The sequence below is a fragment of the Squalius cephalus genome, assembly GCF_949319135.1.
Source record: "Squalius cephalus genome assembly, chromosome: 12".
NCBI lineage: Eukaryota > Metazoa > Chordata > Actinopteri > Cypriniformes > Leuciscidae > Squalius > Squalius cephalus.
The window spans coordinates 29,750,248-29,770,895 of NC_137133.1; the positions used below are offsets into that span (position 1 = coordinate 29,750,248).

Consider the following 20,648-nt stretch of genomic DNA (forward strand, 5'->3'; position numbering starts at 1 on the left):
AGGAAAACTATGAAAAAGCAAATAAGTCATTAGGTGATGTGTAATTAAGCATCATATTGGAAATGTTGATCTTAACGCTAGGCTAGATGAATAGGAAACCGTTGTTTGTTTGTTTATTCTTATTTCTGTGTAAGAGCCGAGATTACAAAAGTCTTTAGAGAAATCAAAATGTTATTTTGAAAAATGACAAAGTCATGAACAATGTGGCGCAGGTCCCAGACTAAAGAAAAACGAATTCATTTTCACCTCTGGCTCACTGAGACAGTTGTGTAAACAACAGTCGATAGAAGCTCTGGGAAATATACAGTTCCCAAAAGAATGGCAAGAGCTCTAAATTATATTCAATTATTAATAAAAGGTGCTCCAAAGAATCTTGGGTTTTTATATTATATATTGAAGATCTTTGTACTAGTTCAGAATACGATTGCGAGTGTGATGTTGCTTTTAACAGTCCTAAGTATACAGTAACTTGTAACAATGTTGACAATCTAATTTTGCTCGTAAATATCTCCAAACAAATCCACAATCGATAAACCATTGAGCGTGTTTGAGCAACACAGAGTACAGTAGGTGTTGTACTCAATCAAGCATTCATAAAAGCAGTCTGTTATTTAGTTCCAATGAATGATTGTTTTTGAACAAATAGGTTGACTTTATGATTCAAAGACTCACTCGTTGTGACGCTTGTTTCGTTCCTGAATGAATCAGTGTTTTTGAACAAATCAGAATGAATCAATGTGTCATGCATTATAAGTGACTAAAGGAACTGTTTTTGAATGATTCATATAAATGAACGACTAAAGACTGGTTTAATGATGTAACCTGCAGAAAGAGTCCCTGAAAATCCCCACATTTTTGGTGAATTACTACTGGGTGAAGTGTAAAAAGTATTACGTTAGAGTATATCATCACATCAGTTTTAAATCTGTGCCTGTTATATGTCATTGTAGAAAAAACACACAACAAAATATGACACTGTAATATGTTAAAAAGCTTTACTGAGGCTTTTCTTAGAATCAGTGGAGTAAAACCCCTGTTTTGTAAGTGGTCATGTGACAGTGGCGGGGGTGGGCTGGTGTTAGAGCCAGTCCCTGCTTACAGAGAAATAGCTCAGTGATTAGAAGATGATGTCCATCATGATGTCCATATGTATTCTTTGCTACTATTCATAAGCAATTGCAATGTACTATTAATATGCAACTGCCTTTACTCATCCTGTGATTTGTGTGGGTCCCAATATCCCATTATAGTGATGGGGAGTGTGCACACTATACTATCAAAAAGCCCATCCTTTGGATGAGGCGTTAAACCTAAGTCCTGAATATCTGCGATCATAAATAATCCCAGGATGTCCTTCAAAAAAGAGTAGGGGTGTAACTCTGGCATCCTGGCCATATTTGCCCACAGGCCTTTGTCCATCATCAAGGCCTCCTAATCATCCCCATATAATACACTGATTGACTGCATCAATCTGCTTTCTAGTGCAATATGGCTGCCGTTGCATCATCCAGGTGGATGCTTCACACTGGTGGTGGTTGAGGAGATTCCCCCCTTCCATATGTAAAGTGCTTTTAGAACCAAGAAAAAGCGCTATATAAATATAACAAATTATTATTAATTATACATTTTTATTTTTGGTTGAATTGTCCCTTTATAACATGAAAAACACCTTTAAGACATTATAGAAAGTCATAAAAAGTTATAAAAAAAAACTGAAAGTCATTTTGTCTTGTGAGCAAATGTATGTGCCATTAATTTGCTATAAATATATCTGTTAACATTGACTGTGCATAAATTTAGCCTATATCTTAAAAGAGAATTATTGGAACGAATGGGTCCTGTCCCAGTTCTACAGTCATTACTCATAGCACACACTTTGATAATATGTGTGGAAATTGTCAGGGTTGGAAGTCACAATGGCACTAATCTCTGCGCAGGATTCTTAAAAAGAGCCTTGCTGTGAGTAATGTGGATTGAGTGAGCTATTTCCAGCGCTCGGTGCAGTAAAACCTCACCCTGACTCACCGTGCATACTTTAGGAGGACATTCATATTTTACCAGCATTATAGCTCGCAAAAAAACATCCTCAGATCTTCCCTCTGTAGCGGTCTCACAGTAATACACTTTAACACTTCACAACGATGAGGAAACATCCAAGCAACAGTTTGTCAAGTTAAAATGTTTTTCAAGGATTCTTGCAAGGTTATATTAATACTAAAACTAGGATGAAAACTTTTGATTTAAAGTCTCCCTGCAGTCAATAATTTTTTCATCTAAAACCATAGACCTGTATAAACCCATCACCCATAGTTTTCTGAAGAGCCCAAAGTGGGCGGAGCCGTCTGTCGCCATCTTGGTCGCGCGTCACTCCCGGATAACCAAAAATGTGCAAAGAGGGGGGATTAGCTGAGGCGACGTGACGATAACAGACAGGAGACAAACGGCTAGTAGTGACAGCAGCGCAATCAACCTGTCACTCAAGTGGCCACGCCCTTAATTATGCAGAACTTAATATAATTTAAACGGATGAGTTAGAAAAAAATCCACCCCCCTCACAGTTGTCATGAAGGGCAAAATTAGCTATATAGACCAAAACCACTTTTTGTACCAGGCTGTAAACATATTTTTTTCTATTGTAAAGTCGGGCATATTAACAGGGGTATATGGGATTGACTCTCTTTTGGAGCCTGTCTCTAGTGGCCAGTCGATGAATTGCAATTTAAGTCACTTCCGAGTTGGATTCAAGAGAGAGAACGGAAGGTTGCCACTAGCCTAAAACTCATCTTTGATAATCTAAATTACATATTTAAATATTTTTTCAGTGAAAATAATGTATGCCATTAAAATATCTTGATTGTAACTATACACCCTTGCTTCATTTAGTGTAGAGATTTCGGTGACTTCGGTGAAGCTAAAATAAGTACATTAAAATTAAAATAATTAGTGCAAAGTAAATTTCCACACTGTCTGACCTTTAGCATTAAATAGGCTGTTTTTGGGGAGGATTTTTATGTCAATAACCACTGGCTGACCTTTTAAAGGCTTAAGCCTTGTCATACATACAGTACACTGAACTCATATATATACGTGGGGAAAAGTCCATGATTTGTCAGCTTTAAAGTTTTAAAGCAGGGATATTGTGCTCATGGCCATGTGAATTTAAGGTGTTACTCATCTCTAAGGATGAAACTATGACGGCACCAACATTCTCTAGTCTATTAGAGCACTTTTATATTCATTGTGGTGCTAATCCATGTAGCAGCTGCATCCTAATAGACACTCTCTAACCTTTGATTACAATAAATCAGAGCCTAGAGCTTTTTGGCTATCTTTCCAACAGGGTTTGATTTGTGGTCTTGAACAGAGAGCAACGTCATTGCCCCTGCATACAAAGGTTAAATGGTAGGCAGCTGTGGCATGTAATGCATGTTATATGAAAATTAATTAAATGTCAGATGGCCAAAAATTGGCTATGTTTAGAACAGTATACATACAACTCATACTGAACATTTTAGCAGTTTTTATTCCAAGATGCTAATGGATGCCAGTGAATGTGTTTACATTTACATTCATTCATTTGGCAGATGCTTTTATCCAAAGTGTCTTACATTGCATTCCAATATACATAATATATTGTTGCTTTTGGGTGGAAACCTCATGTCTCCATATTTATTTTTTTCATAAATCATTACTATTGGTCACCCATTATGTCTGTCTGTGGGTTCTGCAAATATTTAACCAATGAAAAGTATTAAAAAGAGCTTGTGACTAAAACTCGTAACTCCATTGGATCCTCAAACTGCCACTAAAACCTCATAACTCCACATGCCTCTATCAAAGAAAACTGAGTGCCCATATGGCTACAGTAAACTTCATAACCTGTAAGGTGATGAAACATAATTCGATGCACTTACTGACTCAGATGCATACGTTCTAATGACGGACAAAACAAATATGTCCAAATTCTCCGAAATTCACTAGTCAAAACCCTTGTAACTCCATTTGAGTTTGATTTTGGTAAAATGTTAATAATATAATGTCACATGCAAGTGTCTGAAGCAAGCAGCAAATCAGCATATTAGAATGATTTCTGAAGTGCTAATGGCTGCTAAAAACTCAGCTTTGCCGTCACAGGAATAAATAAATAAAAATTATATATTAAAAGAGAAAAAGAGTTATTACTGTATTTTTGATAAAATGAATGCAGCCTTTGTGAGCGTAAAAGACTTTCAAAAAAAACATTTTCAAAAACATTTAAAAATCTTACCCATCCCAAACTTTTGAACAGTAGTGTAAGCATAGTGAATTTTATTTATTCAACAGATTTTTCAGTCCTTTTCAGTATTGAATGAAATAATGTAACATAATAAATACTATTCAAATATAATTAATCGTGCCTTGTTTATCGTGCCTAATTTTTAATCGGCCTTGTTTACCATCTTGAATTCAAATTTTCACTCAGCTCAACGCAATGCATTCTAGTATTACCTTCATTGCTGCCAAAGTAATGTATCTTAGAAGGCATCATGATTATGTTGCCAGCAGCCTTTGTGTGTGATGCCTAATGTGTTGTCTAGGTAAGCAACACGCTAGTTTTTGGAAAAGAGTTACCGTAATCCATGGACACAGGATTGTTATGAAGTGTCGTTAACACTTAGAAAATGCTATAAGAGATGGCCGGCGGATGAGAGGCATGACAAGCGTTATGTAATGGGGCTGATCAGGAGAATGCAGGGAGAGAGAGCACTATGATGACATAAGCATGAGTAGTGACTAGTGAGTGGGAGGTATTAAACCCCCCTGGCAAAAACATTGAGCACAGCACTGAGAACAGGTACAGCAGAGAGGTCATGCACACGTCATGCACAGTTCCGCATGGATGAGCAACATTAATGCTAATAGATCCCCATTCATGTATTTAACCTTGACAGTTTGCAAAACAAGAACCATAGCATCACGTATCAGTGCTAGCCAGCACAATAAAAGAGTGACACTGGAATGTTAATAGCTCACTTGAGGATAGCATTAGCCGTTTTTTTTCTGTGTCCCTGCACTCTATAAACGTCATTGAAGAGAGCAGACGTCTGATATTTCTGCAGTGTCACATTACTGGGCTATGGTTTCATCCGTTTGGTGAACTTTAGCCTTTCAAGCAAGAGGTTGGGGTTAGTAGTCAAGCACACACACACTGGAACAGCCATAGTACTTCGGCCTGAGGAAAGGAATCCATGCAGAACAAAAGGCCATACTTGTAACTCCACTTAAAACTGATATGACCATATAAAGCAGAACTCATGACCAGCAAGCTCGATTACATAACCCCAATGAAACTAGAGCTTCTCTAAACTCTTCTAGATTCCTCTGTCTTTTGTCAGGGTTTTGTAGTGACATCATATAGGAAACTGTACAACGAAGAGTCCATTTCTGTACATATTTCAGGTCATTCTGTACATTTAAACTCAGTTTTTCTGTCTTTGGTCCCAGTAGGATGCTGGCGTGTTGGTGCCTCAACCATGATGGGTCATTTGCTATTCAGAACTGAATTCAGAATTACCTTTCAAATTACAACTGAATTCCTGAACTTTAATTGAGGTAAGTCAAGTCAAGTCACCTTTATTTATTTAGCGCTTTATAAAATACAGATTGTTTCAAAGCATCTTTATAGTGTGTTGCAACCAGGGTGGGGCCGAGAGCCGTGGGAACGGAGCGTGGCTGGTGGCCCAAGTGATGATGAGCGTCACCTGCGCACCACACCTGACGTGAGTCCCATGGAGCCGGAATGATTAAAGCCGGAGTGATGACAGTGAAGGATGAGAGAGGACCAGGCCTGGATTTTATGTTATGTTTTATTTTTTATTATGGTTATATGCTTTACTTTCATCTTGTTTTGTGTTTATTTTTGGATTAAAGTTAACGTTGAATGTTCTCTGGTTCCCGCCAGCTCCTTCCCTTATCGATGAACTTCGTTATGGATTGATAACAGGAAAATGATTAAATGATGCAAACAGAAGTCATTTCGGCTGTACAGCAGTTCTAAAAGAAAATAGTGTAATTATTCAGCTGAAGTCAGTTCAGTGTTGATTCATCTCCGTTGTAAAGATCATCAATTATTAAATTAGTTAATTTTCATCTATAAAGCAGTTCTGCTGAAAACAGTAATGTCATCGTTCAGCTCAGTTCAGTTCTCATCCAGTGTCAGTGCAGTCAAATCAATAATATTGTTGAAATATTAAGTTTCACCAGCTAAGCAGGACAGAGGTGACAGAGGTAACAAACATGATGTAGAATACCATTCTGACTGATAATCGTTAAAAAATATTGTTCTTCTACATTTTGGTTACCTGGACTTTCAATGGAGGGACAGAAACCTCTAAGGTGTAATTAAAATACCTTAATTTGTGTTTAACCATGATTAACCAAAGTCTTAAGGGTTTGAAATGTCATAATGACAAATTATGTAAGGGTTAATGCCCAACGAGGTGTCCATTGTCAGGTATTAATGGACGACGGCGAGGCGTGAACCGTCCGACGCCCAGCGGAGGACGGTTGCCTCCGCCGAAGTCCATTAATACCTGACAATACATTTACATTACATTTACATTTATTCATTTAGCTGACGCTTTTATCCAAAGCGACTTACAATTGCTATATATGTCAGAGGTCGCACGCCTCTGGAGCAACTAGGGGTTAAGTGTCTTGCTCAGGGACACATTGGTGGCTCACAGTGGATTCGAACCCGGGTCTCTCACACCAAAGGCATGTGTCTTATCCATTGCGCCACACCACCCCCATACGCTGATTTCACGCAGCCGCCATTTTGAAATCGAAAGTGAGGCTCCGGTGGGAAAAACCCCGGAAGTAAAGATAAACAACAATGCCTTTGGACTACCAACCTGAAGCTGCTGCCGCGATTTACACTATTGGATGTTAATAATCAATATAGGATATGTATATAGTTCATTCCTGCTTATTTTTTTACTTTCTGAATTATATAAAAAAAATATTTTATTTATAAATGAATTTCACTGTATATAGTCTAAAGTATAAAAGAAATGTATGTACAGTTTTAGAATTGACACAACATCATTAAACACAACAATACGCCATTGCATTCACGACTCTCCTGTGATTAAAGGCGACACTTCCGGTTTTCTTCCCACCGGAGCCTCGCTTTCGATTTCAAAATAACGGCTGCGTGAAATCAGCGTATGGACACCTCGAAGGGCATTAACCCGCTTATATCACTTGTTGCCAAATAACACATTTTTAAAACATTAGTTTATATTTGAATTAGTTTTACAATCGAAATCTAAAGTTTTTACAAACAATAACTTGGTTTCGGAGATATTTATAGTCCGCTCAGCTCGTAGAACCCTTCAGTTTTGTTTTGATACAATAAATTGTAAACGGATACTTTGACTGCTTGTTGCTATGGTTACTCACAGCTGATGTAGCCAGCGCATTTATTTATTAATTTCGAACGGTAAACAGTCAGTTTCACCAGAACTCCTTTACTAGGTGTCCTCTATCACTTTTTAATGGACACCCTGCAGCCAATCAGAATCGAGTATTCACCCAGCCCATGGTATAAGTAATATTAATAATAATAATACTAATACGTTTATTTTATATAGCGCCTTTCAGAAAACTCAAGGTCGCTTTACAATAAAATAAACATGACATAGAAACAATACAAATAAGCTGAGATGGATAACATAATAGATAGAGGTACATAAACATAAAAATCAGATCATAAAGTTAGGGGTCAGTGAAACAAATAGCAAAAAGATATGTTTTAAGGTGGGTTTTGAAATCGTGTAATGATGAAAGGTCGCGGATGTGTTGGGGAATAGAATTCCAGAGAGTTGGGGCAGCGGTACACAAAACCCTTCCACCAAACGATGATAGTTTGTGCCTACGGATCGTCAACAGACCGGTATTGGAAGATCTAATTGTGCAAACTGGGGAGTAGGTATGGATAAGATCAGAAATATAGGGGGGGCAAGACCATGGAGTGCTTTGAATGTGATAAGGAGTATCTTGTATTGAATACGAAAGCGAACGGGTAGCCAATGAAGTCTGCGTAAAATCGGAGTAATGTGTGAAGATTTCTTTGTGTATGTAAATGATGACAGAATATTTATTTTGGGGTAAACTATCCCTTTCATTTAATTTAAATTCTGTAATATTTAATTTAAATACATTTATTTAAATGGTTAGTTCACCCAAAAACTAACATTCTGTCATCATTTACTCAACCTCATGCCGTTCCAAACCTGTATGACTTTCATTACAATGGCGGAGAATACATTGAGCAGCTATATTAATTGTAGGTTTTATTGCTGATTTTAAAATTTCTTTTATGCCATTAAATGCATATTTTGTATATTATGTGTATATTTATATATAATGAACAAAAAACCATTATAAAATAAATCAATTGTTAAATAGAGTGAAATGTTGTTTTAGTGGTAACAGCAAAGAATATGGCTCAAACTGGGGGCCTTTATCACACACACCTCTTGTAATTTGAACACTACATGCACTGAAAACAGCATATCTGAAGGATAAATCTCACTCTGTCTTTCTGCATGCTTGGTAATCACTCCCCTGTCGCAGAGAACATTTCTCCATGTTTGCCATGCTAACAACTCAAGTGGCAGCTCATAAGTGAGACACTATGTGAATCATGTCTAGGTTTACGTGTGTGACATTTCCAAAGTGGAGATTGTATTGATGCAGGGTGAGCTCAAGGGAGAGACGCAGGAAAAGTCTATGACGGATAGCCATGACGTACCGCTGGCTGACGTGGGTAATTCTATCAGTAAATGCCACCGCAATATTAAAACTATAAAACAGCTCTTAGTATGTAGTACACAATGAGAAGACAAATGTCAAATAATGTTAAAGGGATAGTTCATCCAAATTTGTTTATTTTATCATCATTTACTTCTCACTATGTCACAAAAAAAGATATTTCGAAGAATGTAGGTAACCAAGTAACAGAAACCTGTTTCTGTTCCCACTGACTTCATATGGACAAAAATGGTAAGTCAATGGGAACCAAAACTGTTTGGTTACCAACAGTCTTCAAAATATCTTCTTCCGCAAAAGAGAGAAAGTCAAACATGTTAGGAACAAGATGAGAGTGAGTAATTGATTTTTTTTTATTTTTGGCTAGGCTTTCACTTTAAAGGTTGTATCAGCGATTTCAGGCCTAAACATAAATGATCACATTCATCTAATCTTTCCTAACGATCCGCTAGCTGCCCGCCCCATAAGCATGCTGTCAAAAAAACGCGTCTCTCTAGGCAGCCTAGGCTCTGAGATCTGCACACAAAAACAACTGCGCTCACCAACACTCAAAACCAAAATAAATAGTGTTCCAACCAATCACCGACAGGGGCGGGTGTTGTGAGGTTTTGCGCTCGTGCACGGCTGCCTATGACGGTTTTTTGACAGCATGCTTATGGGGCGGGCAGCTAGCGGATCGTTAGGAAAGATTAGATGAATGTGATCATTTATGTTTGGGCCTGAAATCGCTGATACAACCTTTAACTAGTAAATGACAATTTGTCTTTGAATGCTGCTTGACAAAGTCTTCCCTGAAAGAAAAAAAAAAAAAGTTTCTTTAGCTTAAAGTTTGAAAGTCTGGCTGTCCAAACAACGTGATTAGAAAGGAAGACAGTTGGTTTTAGACTTGACAGAAGAGTCATTCCACATGCATCAGCTCTCCGCGTGGGCTCCAGACTGCCTGATTTAGTAAAATCTGTAAGATTGCTTTCCTATTCTTAGGGAGCTAATAACGCCATACGTCTTTAAATAGATCCTATGCATCACCTGGGCCTTTCGGGTTAATATAATCACAGCCTACTAAATTGATTCAGCGGCTCAGATGCACAAGAAGTGCCTCTTCCAGAGGTGCCAAACACAATCAAACATTTTGACAGCGCTGCGAATCACGGCTGAAGGCAACGGCACGGTGCTGATGCTCCTTTGCAACAATTTGACCTCCCTTGATCAATCAGCAAAGAGGGGGCACTCGACAGCAGTCCGCGTCCAGGCGAGAGGGGAGAGCGGGAGAAACGAGAATAGCAACAGCCTATTCTGTCTCGCTGTCATCTGTCATTAAGCTTCATAAATCTGGAGCATTCCATTGCTCTCCGGATGTTAGCCAAATCCAATCAGGGATGCTGAATACTCTGCGCTGAAGGGATTGCAGGGTCACAGGGGGCTACGACCAAGCAACAGCCGGCTATGGGGGTAGAATGTTTAAAATGCAATAATCTCATACACATGAGTGAAAAATAAGGATAGAAATATAATAATAACTTCTAAGATGATGCAGATGACCTTATGGCAGCTGACTATAATAGCATCTATGCGTTTCCAGCATGCCCTTGTGGTTGCAGGAACTTAGTTTTACATCATTTTCCAACCTCTCTCTGATTCCCTGAATCATTAAGACCTCGAAATCAGGTCTCAATCAGTTAATAGTTATGCCAAGTACACACAAATTATATACATTTAAAATATGTAAACTAATAAATAATTCATTACAACATTCTTTTTATAACTTAAATATTTGGACATTTACTTTATTTAACAAGTAATTATAGATTATTGGTAATGATTATTGTGAATGTGTAGCTAAGATATCAGGCTAATCTCCTATTAGGGTATCTGTATGCTATGCTAGTACATTAACTAAAACAGACATTTTGCCAGAGATTTTAAAATAGGACCCAATTTGTCAGTAAGTACTGAATTCAAGTGACCGCAAATTATTTTTTTGTTTATGTCCAATTCAAACAAACTGGGAACTGTTACTGTGACTTGTACATTTGTATACAGTAATTAAGCTTGTGAAAATTATAAGTTGTTGATATAGAATCAGAGCATGGTGTATCAAATACTTTTATTTATTTTTTTAAGTCTGAAGTTTTTGATTACAAGTCCACTTTATAAGCAAGAAAAAAATAATTATTCAAGCTAAAATGCTGTTTAGGTTATGGTGACCGACGATAGCATATCCTTCCGTAGCTCCATCAACATTAGTTAAATAAATGGGCCAGTCAGTCCCATTACACCCATTAATTCAAAACTGTCCCCTTCCAATCAGAGACAGATTCATTAAACAGCAATCAGCTGAGTAGCTATCAGAAAGCTTCTGCATCCCACAACCATGTGCTCTGTAATCAATTTAGAGGAAACGGAGAAGATCTTTATCAAGAGTAAACAGTTCAGCAAAAAGCCATTTATGAAAGTTGGCCAATCCAGGATATGCAATCATGCTCTGTTAATCGGTTAATATTTCATGGCATTTGTAGGGGAAGAAGTCAAACATAAAGAGCAGAATTATCAGCACAATTAGCTGGCTAATTAAGTATATGTTCCTTCCTTTATGATAGGGCTTTGTATTCTGTAATAGACACTATAATTGAAGTTCTCAAAGAAATGAATTACATTCTTGCTATGTGGCTAAAGAACTGTTTGGCTCCCAGTTTTGCTCAAACACAAATTGCTGCGTTTATTTGACTGCGTTTTATTTCGACCCTAGAGTTGTCAACAGCCATGTTTTATTAGATCAATGTTATTAATAAATATTTAAGTAAAATGTTTTAAATAATAAAAAAAAGAAACTATCCAGGTTTAGAAAATATACATTATTTATACATTATTACTACAAATAATATTTAATATAAATCATCCAACCTGCTTTCTGCAGGTTACATCAATATGCCAGTAGGTGGCGACACGTGACTGCTTTTATGAGTGAGTCACTTACTCAGATGATTTGTTTAAATCATTAATTCAGTCACAAATGAAACTAGTGACTAGTCTTTAGGTGTGTTCGAGTTTTGCCGACCGGTGTATGACATCAAAGTTCTGCGAGAGCGATGTCATACATCGAATGATCTGTGCAGTGCCGCTTCATGACGAACACACCTTTTATTATTAAGTGAGTCAGTGAATCGTTCATTCAACCGATTTGTTCAAAAACACTGATTTGCTAGGCGTTAGGTGACTTTGTTTGAAATTATATTTATTGGCAGAGCAAAAACTGTCTAGCCTAGAAATCTAGACGCACCCTAGCGGCAGCAAAATGTATTTTGCAGCCAGGGTAGTCTAGCAACTCTCCATTGACTTTCAAGCTGCAAAAACCTAAATTGGGTCAGGCCAATCACATCATGTATAGAGTAGGCGGGGCGGGCTTAACATAATGACGGCAGAGTTGCGACGGTCCTGCTACTTGAAAACAAAGAATGGCAGCTGCTGCTGGAGAACAGTCTTTCGAGTCGGCTTTGTCCGCGGCTCTGGAGGACTTGGAGTTAGGTTTTTCTTTGAGAAAAGAGCATAGAACGGCACTTAAGTCATTCTTTAAAAAAGGAAGATGTGTTCGTAGTTTTGCCGGCCAGATATGGCAAAAGTTGAATCTATCAACTAGCTCCGCTGTTGGGAAAACGCTCTGGTTGGTTGAAGCGCTGTCCTATTGCGTGCAGAGGGAATTTGAAAGACAGCCGTTTATCCCGCCCCTCGGATTGAGCCGTGTCTATGGTGAGTTGCCAGACCTAACATTTTGATGTAGGTCTGGCTTGCCAGGCTAAAAACTGTCAATATTGTGCCTAAAAAGGCAGAACTCAGTATTAACTTCTTGTTTCTTGAACTGTTTTGATAATTTATTCATTTTTAATTAGGACCAGGACTGGTACACTATTAAAGGGGACCTATGATGCTCATTTTTAAAGCATGAAATATAAGTCTTAGGTGTCCCCAAAACATCCTGTTTTTGTGCATTTGTATCTTTAAATGCAAATGAGTTGCTGCTCCCCACCCCTTATCCAAAATAATGCTGTGCCTTTACAGCTCGTGCCTCAGATACTCTCCCAAAAACTAACAAAACATCTGTTTGCTTTTGATTATCATCTATCATGGTCATGCTCACGTGACATTGCAGTTTTTCTTCACTATTAAAGTTTATTTTAATTTGCATGCATTTTAAAGCCATATCAGTTTAAACTTCAGAAATATGATTTTCTGAGCGCACATCCGAAGCACGCGCACAGAAAGCTGGATGTCAGACGGCGTGTCCCGTGAGTATTAAACTAAGTTCTCTTTCAGATCTTATTGTGCTTAAACTGTCAAATACAAACAAGGTTATATAAAAACACACAAAGTTCACATAAACACAGTCGGTTATGTCTGTGAACGTAAACAGCAGGGAAAGAAATTGCATGTATATATTAGATCTGTGTATTAAAGTGACAGCAGCATAATATACAGCTGTCAATGGAGGGCCAGAAAGCTCCCAGATTTCATCAAAAATATCTTTATTTGTGTTCTGAGGATGTACGATAGTCTTACAGGTTTGGAACAACATGAGGGTGAGTAATTAATGACAGACATTTTAATTGTTTTGTGAACTATCCCTTTGACTGCTCTAGGCGAGATAAACGGAATGTGTACAGCTCACTCAGGGGGAGGAGCTAAGCTAATAGATTCCGCAGATTCCGTCACCAGTCGTGGGCGGGGCCTGTTCCAACGTGACATCACATTGGAGAACATTCCTGTTTCAGATTTATGGGGAAAATAACAAACATGGATGGATTTTTACCACAACAGGGTGACACTATGGACGCATAATTATGTTTAAAAAAAACAATATAAAAGTGATTTTTGCATAATAGGTCCCCTTTAAAATAAAAATCTGCATGACACCCACAGTGTCACAGTGTTGTAGTGAAACTCTATTCGGGCTACAATGTAACTTAACTTTTAACAAAAGCATTGAAGCCACACAACCTTGCCCCAAACCAAACTAACAGCATGGTACAACAAAGTCCCTGATTATGGATCACTGAATTCACCTTAAAAACAATAACTTTCAACACTGTTCTTGTTATGTAAGGAAATTAACCACATGAGTCATGCCAAGTCAGGTTCAAGTTAATGCGAGGCAAGGGGACACTTTTCAAGAATACTGTGTGCATGTTCGTATTAGTGGAGTCATTCAAGAGTAAAAGACAGGGCACTTGTTCTATTTCATAAGGAGCCCTTCTGGAGCCTGTGACTCAATGGAGCGAGTCATGGACCACCTTTTATACAGCCCTTCAATCAGATGATCTAGTCTGTCTCAGAGTAGCTGTCAGGATGGATCAGTGTAAGAAGTGTAGCCTATGTGTGTGTGCGTTCAGATTTCTTTTTCCATGTGTGTGTGTGTGTGTGAGATGCAGTCCAGTGCAGGTCAGAGAGGCAGACAGACATGGTAGAGCTTAGCATATCACATGATCAGTGTTCTTAAAACTGTTCGAAGAAGGTCTGGGCTAAATATTCAGCTAGAGGTCAGATATTCAGTAACTGCTGTGTTTCCTGTTCCAAGCATGGTTCCAAGTGATGTAACATTCAGGAGACATAAACCGCTTAAAGTTGGCATTACATTTTCTAAATGTGTCTTAATGATCTCATTGTGATTCATCCATTTTTTTCTTTTCCCATATAATTGAATCAAAATGATGATGTCAAAACTACATCTTCCGGTGAAACAATAGACTTCTCTCTGGTGACGTATGCCAATCATGTTTTTCCAGTCATTTAGTCCACTTCAACCCTGCCCCTATTCTTGCAATCTACTGCAAGTTTGCATTAAGATCTGCCTCCATCCAATCAACTACCGATGGACAGAACCAAGTCCTGTTCTACACTATTTCTTTTTCGATAATCCAAAAATGTACATCACGATATGAAAGAAATGATCAGTCGCTACCTCTTTTACATTGCCAAGTTAGAGACTATAGCTAAAATATCGAAAGATCGATCTTAAAAGGAATAGTTTACCAAAAAAGGAAAGGATGTCATCATGTCGTTCTGCCATGAAACACAACATGACATGTTAAGCAGAATGCTAATATTAGTAATATTTTGTCAATTTTGGACCCATTCTCATTTACTTTTATTGTATGCAGGGTTAACATTCTGCTTAACATTTCCTTTTGTGTTCAACAGAAGAAAATCATATGGGTTTGGAACTACCTGAGAGTGAATATGATGACAGAATGAAATGACAATTCTATCTATTATCTACATGCACATTCATCCATGTATATGTTTCATTTTTAATTTTGTTTTATCAAAATGTCATAACTGGATTTTCTGGAGAGAATTTGGTGATATATTGTATGCAGGAATTCTCCAATCATTTATTCTGCTTGAACTCCGGCTCTGCAAGCTCATGTTCATCTGTCACCACTTTTGAGTGCAACACCCAAAAATCCAATCGACAATCAATGAATGAATAGTCTCCGCTAGGGGTGCACGATATTGACAAAAAGTGATATTGCGATATCGATAATGAATATTGCGATATCGATATTAATTTCGATATTTTTAAACATATGTAAAACTACAAAAGTTGTGGGAAAACGCATCAAAATAGATTCATAACAAATAAAACAAGTTTTCTTACAACCAAAGGTTTATTGAGCGCATTCGAGACGGATTTGAATCTGATCGCTGAAACCACATCATGGGGAGATCTGGGCCGCATTCCAGACGAAACTGGACAAGTGTAAATGCATCTGGTTGTTTAAACCACATGTAAAATGTACTCCTTCCAAAAACACTAAAACATAAACGCGTGAGAACGCGCTACATGTCATGATATGGCCAGATATGACGACGCTACGTCTGCAACACGCATCACCGCATGAGCAGCTGAGCATCTACCGGTATTCATCAAGCCAAACGCGCAACTATCGCATTCGCAAATAAAAGTGAAAGTAAGTCGCAGACGCTTTACACACAAGTTATCTTCATTAAAAGTAAAGAAGCGAAATTATCTTATCAGGGCTGTTGCCGTTCTCTATTATTGCGGTATTTGATTTTGACATTTAGCTGATGATCAATAAAATGCAGCTCATAACTGTGTTCGGTGACGTGAACTCCATTAAATCTGCATATAGCGCGGGAATTGAAGATCGGATTTATATCCGTTTTGCAAAAAACACATTTATGTGACCAGGTGTAAAAGGAATCGTTTTGATAAATTAGATAGCTATCCGATCTGTGATAACGCATGAAGTGGCCAGGTGGCCTGATGTTTATACTTGCGCGCTGGTGTGTGCGCGACTGCGCGTCAAGTGTGTGTGTGTGTGTGGTAGAGCAAGGGAGAAGTGAGAGAGTGACGGCGATTAGCTTTGGAGCGACTCCTGTTCTTTCTGACCACTGTTGGAAATCTGTAGCATGAAAAGAAAACCCTCTCCTTGATTTCATGTTTATGGAGAAGTAGAACCAGGAAATCAGTCGAGGGAAATGCGTTTATATACTGTCTATGGGGAAATGCAACGGTGCATGTCGGACATGCATCATAAACAAAATATCGCATAAATATCGCGAGACTTTCGATATGATATCGGGCAACGTGATATCGCGATAACGATATTGATTCGATATATCGTGCACCCCTAGTCTCCGCACTTTTTTCGTGATACTCCATTACACTTGGATCTATGTCACAATAAAGAAGAAAAGATCTGTCGCTACATCCGTTTCATCGTGACTCCAAACATTTCTCCCATGTTTTATCACCAAAGTGTTGAAGCCAAAAGCTCATTAAAACTTCTATTACAGCTTTTCATTACTACATAAGATAGCTTTAATCAGCCATGCAGCCTTTTGGTTCTATCTGTATCTATTGTGAGAAAATAAGATGCTGAACTGAAAATATGGGAAGAAACATCTACATTTTGTCAATATTTTTGCATAAGCAAATCATACCAGCAACAAAACCACAAATAGGCTTTCATAAGAAGTGAAAGATACTCCCTTGCCTCTAGGTGTAAACTCACTCCTTAGAGCGTTTGCAAATGAGGAGAAAGCAGTGGCGATGAGAGCCCACAAGTCGAATTTCACACCTGAAGTGGCCTACATGTATAATTGGGTTGGAGAGGCCTAATTCAAAATCATGTAATGCAGGTCGAGGGAATTGCTTTTCCACTGGAGCATTCTAGCATTCCTACCAATCAAATTGCCTTTGTTCCTATGTCTCCATGAGGTTTTTACTGTGCCACAATACATTTAAAACCATCTAAAGGGGGAAATATTGTTTATTTTTAATGTTCTTCTCCTTTCTTTTCATGCTCTTTGACTCTTGAACTCAACCAATCGTGTGAGGTTGTAATCTGAATAACGAGGAGGCTGAAAAGTTTTTAGAATCCTGTTTGGAAACAATCATTTTTGTGACTCCATTTGGTGCCACTAGCGCAATGAACTTCCATTTCAGCTTTACAGGAGTGATTTTTAAAATTAAGTGCTGGTGAATATGTGAGTGATTTCATTTAACCTTACCTTGCCCTCATGGTCTTCAAATACTGATTGGTCGACGTTGCAGGCGAAGAGGGACATGGGGAGATCATTGAAGTCGGTGATTTGTTGGAAACTGTCTCCCAGTGAGGACTCCCCCACGGTGGACTGCAGGACTACCAGCTCCTCTCCTCCTAGGAGGTAAACCCGCTGGAGGAATGGAGCACTTCTCATGTTGGCAAATAAATGCTCTCCCTTCATGGCTGTAAAGGGTACACAACAATATCAAAACTGAGGATGTTTTTCTAACATCACCAATTGCTTTCAGGATATACAGTATTCTACACTTTACAGTCCAATTACAATGTTTTCCATTGACATGTTTGCTTTTTGGCATGACTAAGGTCCCTAAACATGAGAAATATATGGTTCCTTATTCACCAAATGAATAATCAATATATTTCACCAAATGTTCTTTGTAGCTATACAAATTAAAGGGTGAAAACAGTAACAGCAAACAAACAAAAACAGTCAATACTCAAAAGTACAAAAGTATATATACTCTTAAATATTGTTTAATCCACATGATTTTTTTTCCCAATTGTTTACAGGCTGTATTCTACACTTTGCAGTCTACTTACAACATGGGTGAAACAGAACAGAAACAGGAACTGGACTGACTAAAAACCGACCTAAACTGATGAAAAAATAATCAATATCATTCAACAGATCTTCTTTGTAGCTATACAAAGGGTCAGTAACAGTAAACGCAAACAAATAGAGGCAATAATATATAAGATGCTGATATATATATATATATATATACAGTATATATATATAATATATATATATATATATATATATCCTGTTTTCCTTGTATTGCTTTAAGATATTTATGAACTGTATTTTCTCTGTACACCCAGGCAGCATCGGAAGCGATTGTCCTCACGACAGGTGACACAGAACTAGAACAGTTACCTCCCAGAACCCCATCGAGCAGATGTTAGGCCTAACCCCTGGCCTCGGTAACTAATGCTCCACCAAAAGATTAGCCTAGGTGATGGGCTTAAAGCAGAACTGGTCTCTTGTCAGCCCACAGAAACAACAACGGCAAGTGGGGAACAGCTTGCACCCATTTCCATAGAGCTTTTCCACATGCCCTTTCTTCCCATGATCCCCCCTGACAAGCTCGGTCCGTGGGCAAAGCCAGCACTGTCGCCGGTGTCACACGCGCTGTTAAATCTCCCGCAGCTATTTTTGGGATCAATAGCCCATCACCAGCCACACATACACGCTCTCTAACACACGCGTGCTCTCACTTTCACTCAAGGCTATAGATAGAGGCTGGAGCTGTCTGGTTCATTCTTGCCCTGTGTAAACGAGGCTAAAAATAGAATGAGGACTAATGAAATGCAGAGATTGTGAGGAACTTGATTAACATGAAGACTTCCAGACAGGGATCAATTTCATTTACAATATTACAACGACCCTGTTATGAGATAAGGATGTGCATAAACTATGCATGAGCATAAGCATGATTTAAATGACATAAGCGCTCAGCTTTAGATTTTAAATGCCTTTAATTTTGGAAATGGAAGAAAGCTCAGCCAAAAAGCATAATGTTTAACTAAAGCTATAGACATGTTTGCTTGTTGGCATGACTAAGGTCACTAAACATCGAAAATATATGGTTCCTCCTAACTCACCGAATGAATAATCAATATCATTCACCAAATCTTCATTTTAGCCATACAAACTAAAAGGGGAAAACCGTAAAGATAACAAATACAGGAAACAAGTATACTATTGTTTAATCCACATTAATTTTTTTAAAAGTAGGGGAAACTAGAAAGCTGATATAAATACCCTCATGTATGCTTTGTTAATATTGACTTTACTCTGACCCCAAATTCCCCAATGATTTTTTTTTGTGTATTATGTGTATACATACACAAACAATTATATAACCAATCTCTTAATTAATTCATCTCTTGTTTCCCCAATCAAATTCTTTTTGTTTTCATGACCTAATTAAAACCCATTTGACAGATGTTATTTTGGCCAATTTGGAAGGTTATTTTCAGAAATATGACTGTTCTCCAATATTGTTTTGTGTGTGGTCAATCTGAGATATAGCATATTCTGGAAAAACTGCATTAAACAATTATAAATAGACAATTGGCTAGTGTGCACACTAATCAGAACATTTTATTTTATGAAACTTATTTTTAACTTTTTATTAAAAGGGCACTGGGGTCTCTCAGATCATGAGGTTTAAAAACAGTCAAGTTATTACATTTATTGCTTTCAAAAATGATGCATAACGAAATGCTGTTATTACAGTGTATTATAGTAAATTACAGTGTACATGACCTTATTAGTTACAACTAAGAAGTTTTAAAAGCCTTTGGGTACAAACATTGGCTGTTTAAAAATAAATAATTCTGTATTATATATGGTTTGTACAGTGCATAAAGGGCAAAATGAAAAGGGTAAGTGTCAATCACAGTCTACTGCAACCTGTTTGCTGCATCCCCTTTGAGTCATCACTAGAGGAGCGGTCCCTCTGTCGTCATCACCTGACATTCACTTTTCTTCTATTCGCAATAAGGGTTTATTTTCATCATTTCTCTCTGTCTGATGACTAATATGACAAACCCTTATGGTGAACATGCCACATCAACATTTCAATTCCAGCAACTGTCAATACAGCACACAACTGGCCGCGTCTGTCAAGGTCAAGGAGTGCACTTCATAAACTAGGCTACTATTACAAATTCAATAGCATCATCAAATGTCTTGCATACTCTTTTTAGAATTGTAAGGCTGGTTATTGAAGCATATCTGTCTACCAATGCAGACTTTCCAAGTCCCCATAAACTCGTGTAAAAGTGATTTGTTTAAAAGTGACATGCATACAGGATAAAAGCAGTGCAGAATAAAGTAGATACTATAGTATACGCTATAGTTAATACTACTACATGTAGAATAGTAGCCTATATAGTATACAACACTTAAAAAAATCTGCATTCATTTGACACTCTCTCGCTTTCTCTCTCTCTCTCTCTTTCTCTGAGCATTTATAAAAGCAGCAACACCTGTCAAAGCATTACAGTAGCCTACAGATACAGGATGATCTAATGGAGTAAGTCGACACGGTTTTTCGGTACCTGTGCGGGATGTGGCAGTCCGGTGTGCGTATCTTCTGTGCGGTGGCTTTGTCTCCCTCTCTTTGCCTTTGTGAATCAAGCTCGCATTCCAGCTGCGATTCACTAATCTCCTGACGTTACTGCAGACAGCTTGATTCACCAATGACCGCCTCCCGGCATTCAAATTATGTTTGCTCAACC

The 20,648-nt window shown here is 38.0% G+C and overlaps 1 protein-coding gene across 1 annotated transcript in view; it reads right to left on the reverse strand.

Annotated features, from left to right (window-relative positions):
* Nucleotides 1–20,619, reverse strand: part of rcan2 (regulator of calcineurin 2) — a 76,628-nt gene extending 56,009 nt beyond the window's left edge. Inside the window, exons 1-2 of the mRNA XM_079888522.1 lie at nt 20,469–20,619; nt 17,344–17,561 (exon numbers count right to left, since the gene is read on the reverse strand). Coding sequence (XP_079744648.1) covers nt 17,344–17,559 — 216 coding nt within the window. The 5' untranslated portion in view covers nt 17,560–17,561; nt 20,469–20,619. The remainder of the gene's footprint in view (nt 1–17,343; nt 17,562–20,468) is intronic.
* Nucleotides 20,620–20,648: the final 29 nt, after the last annotated feature.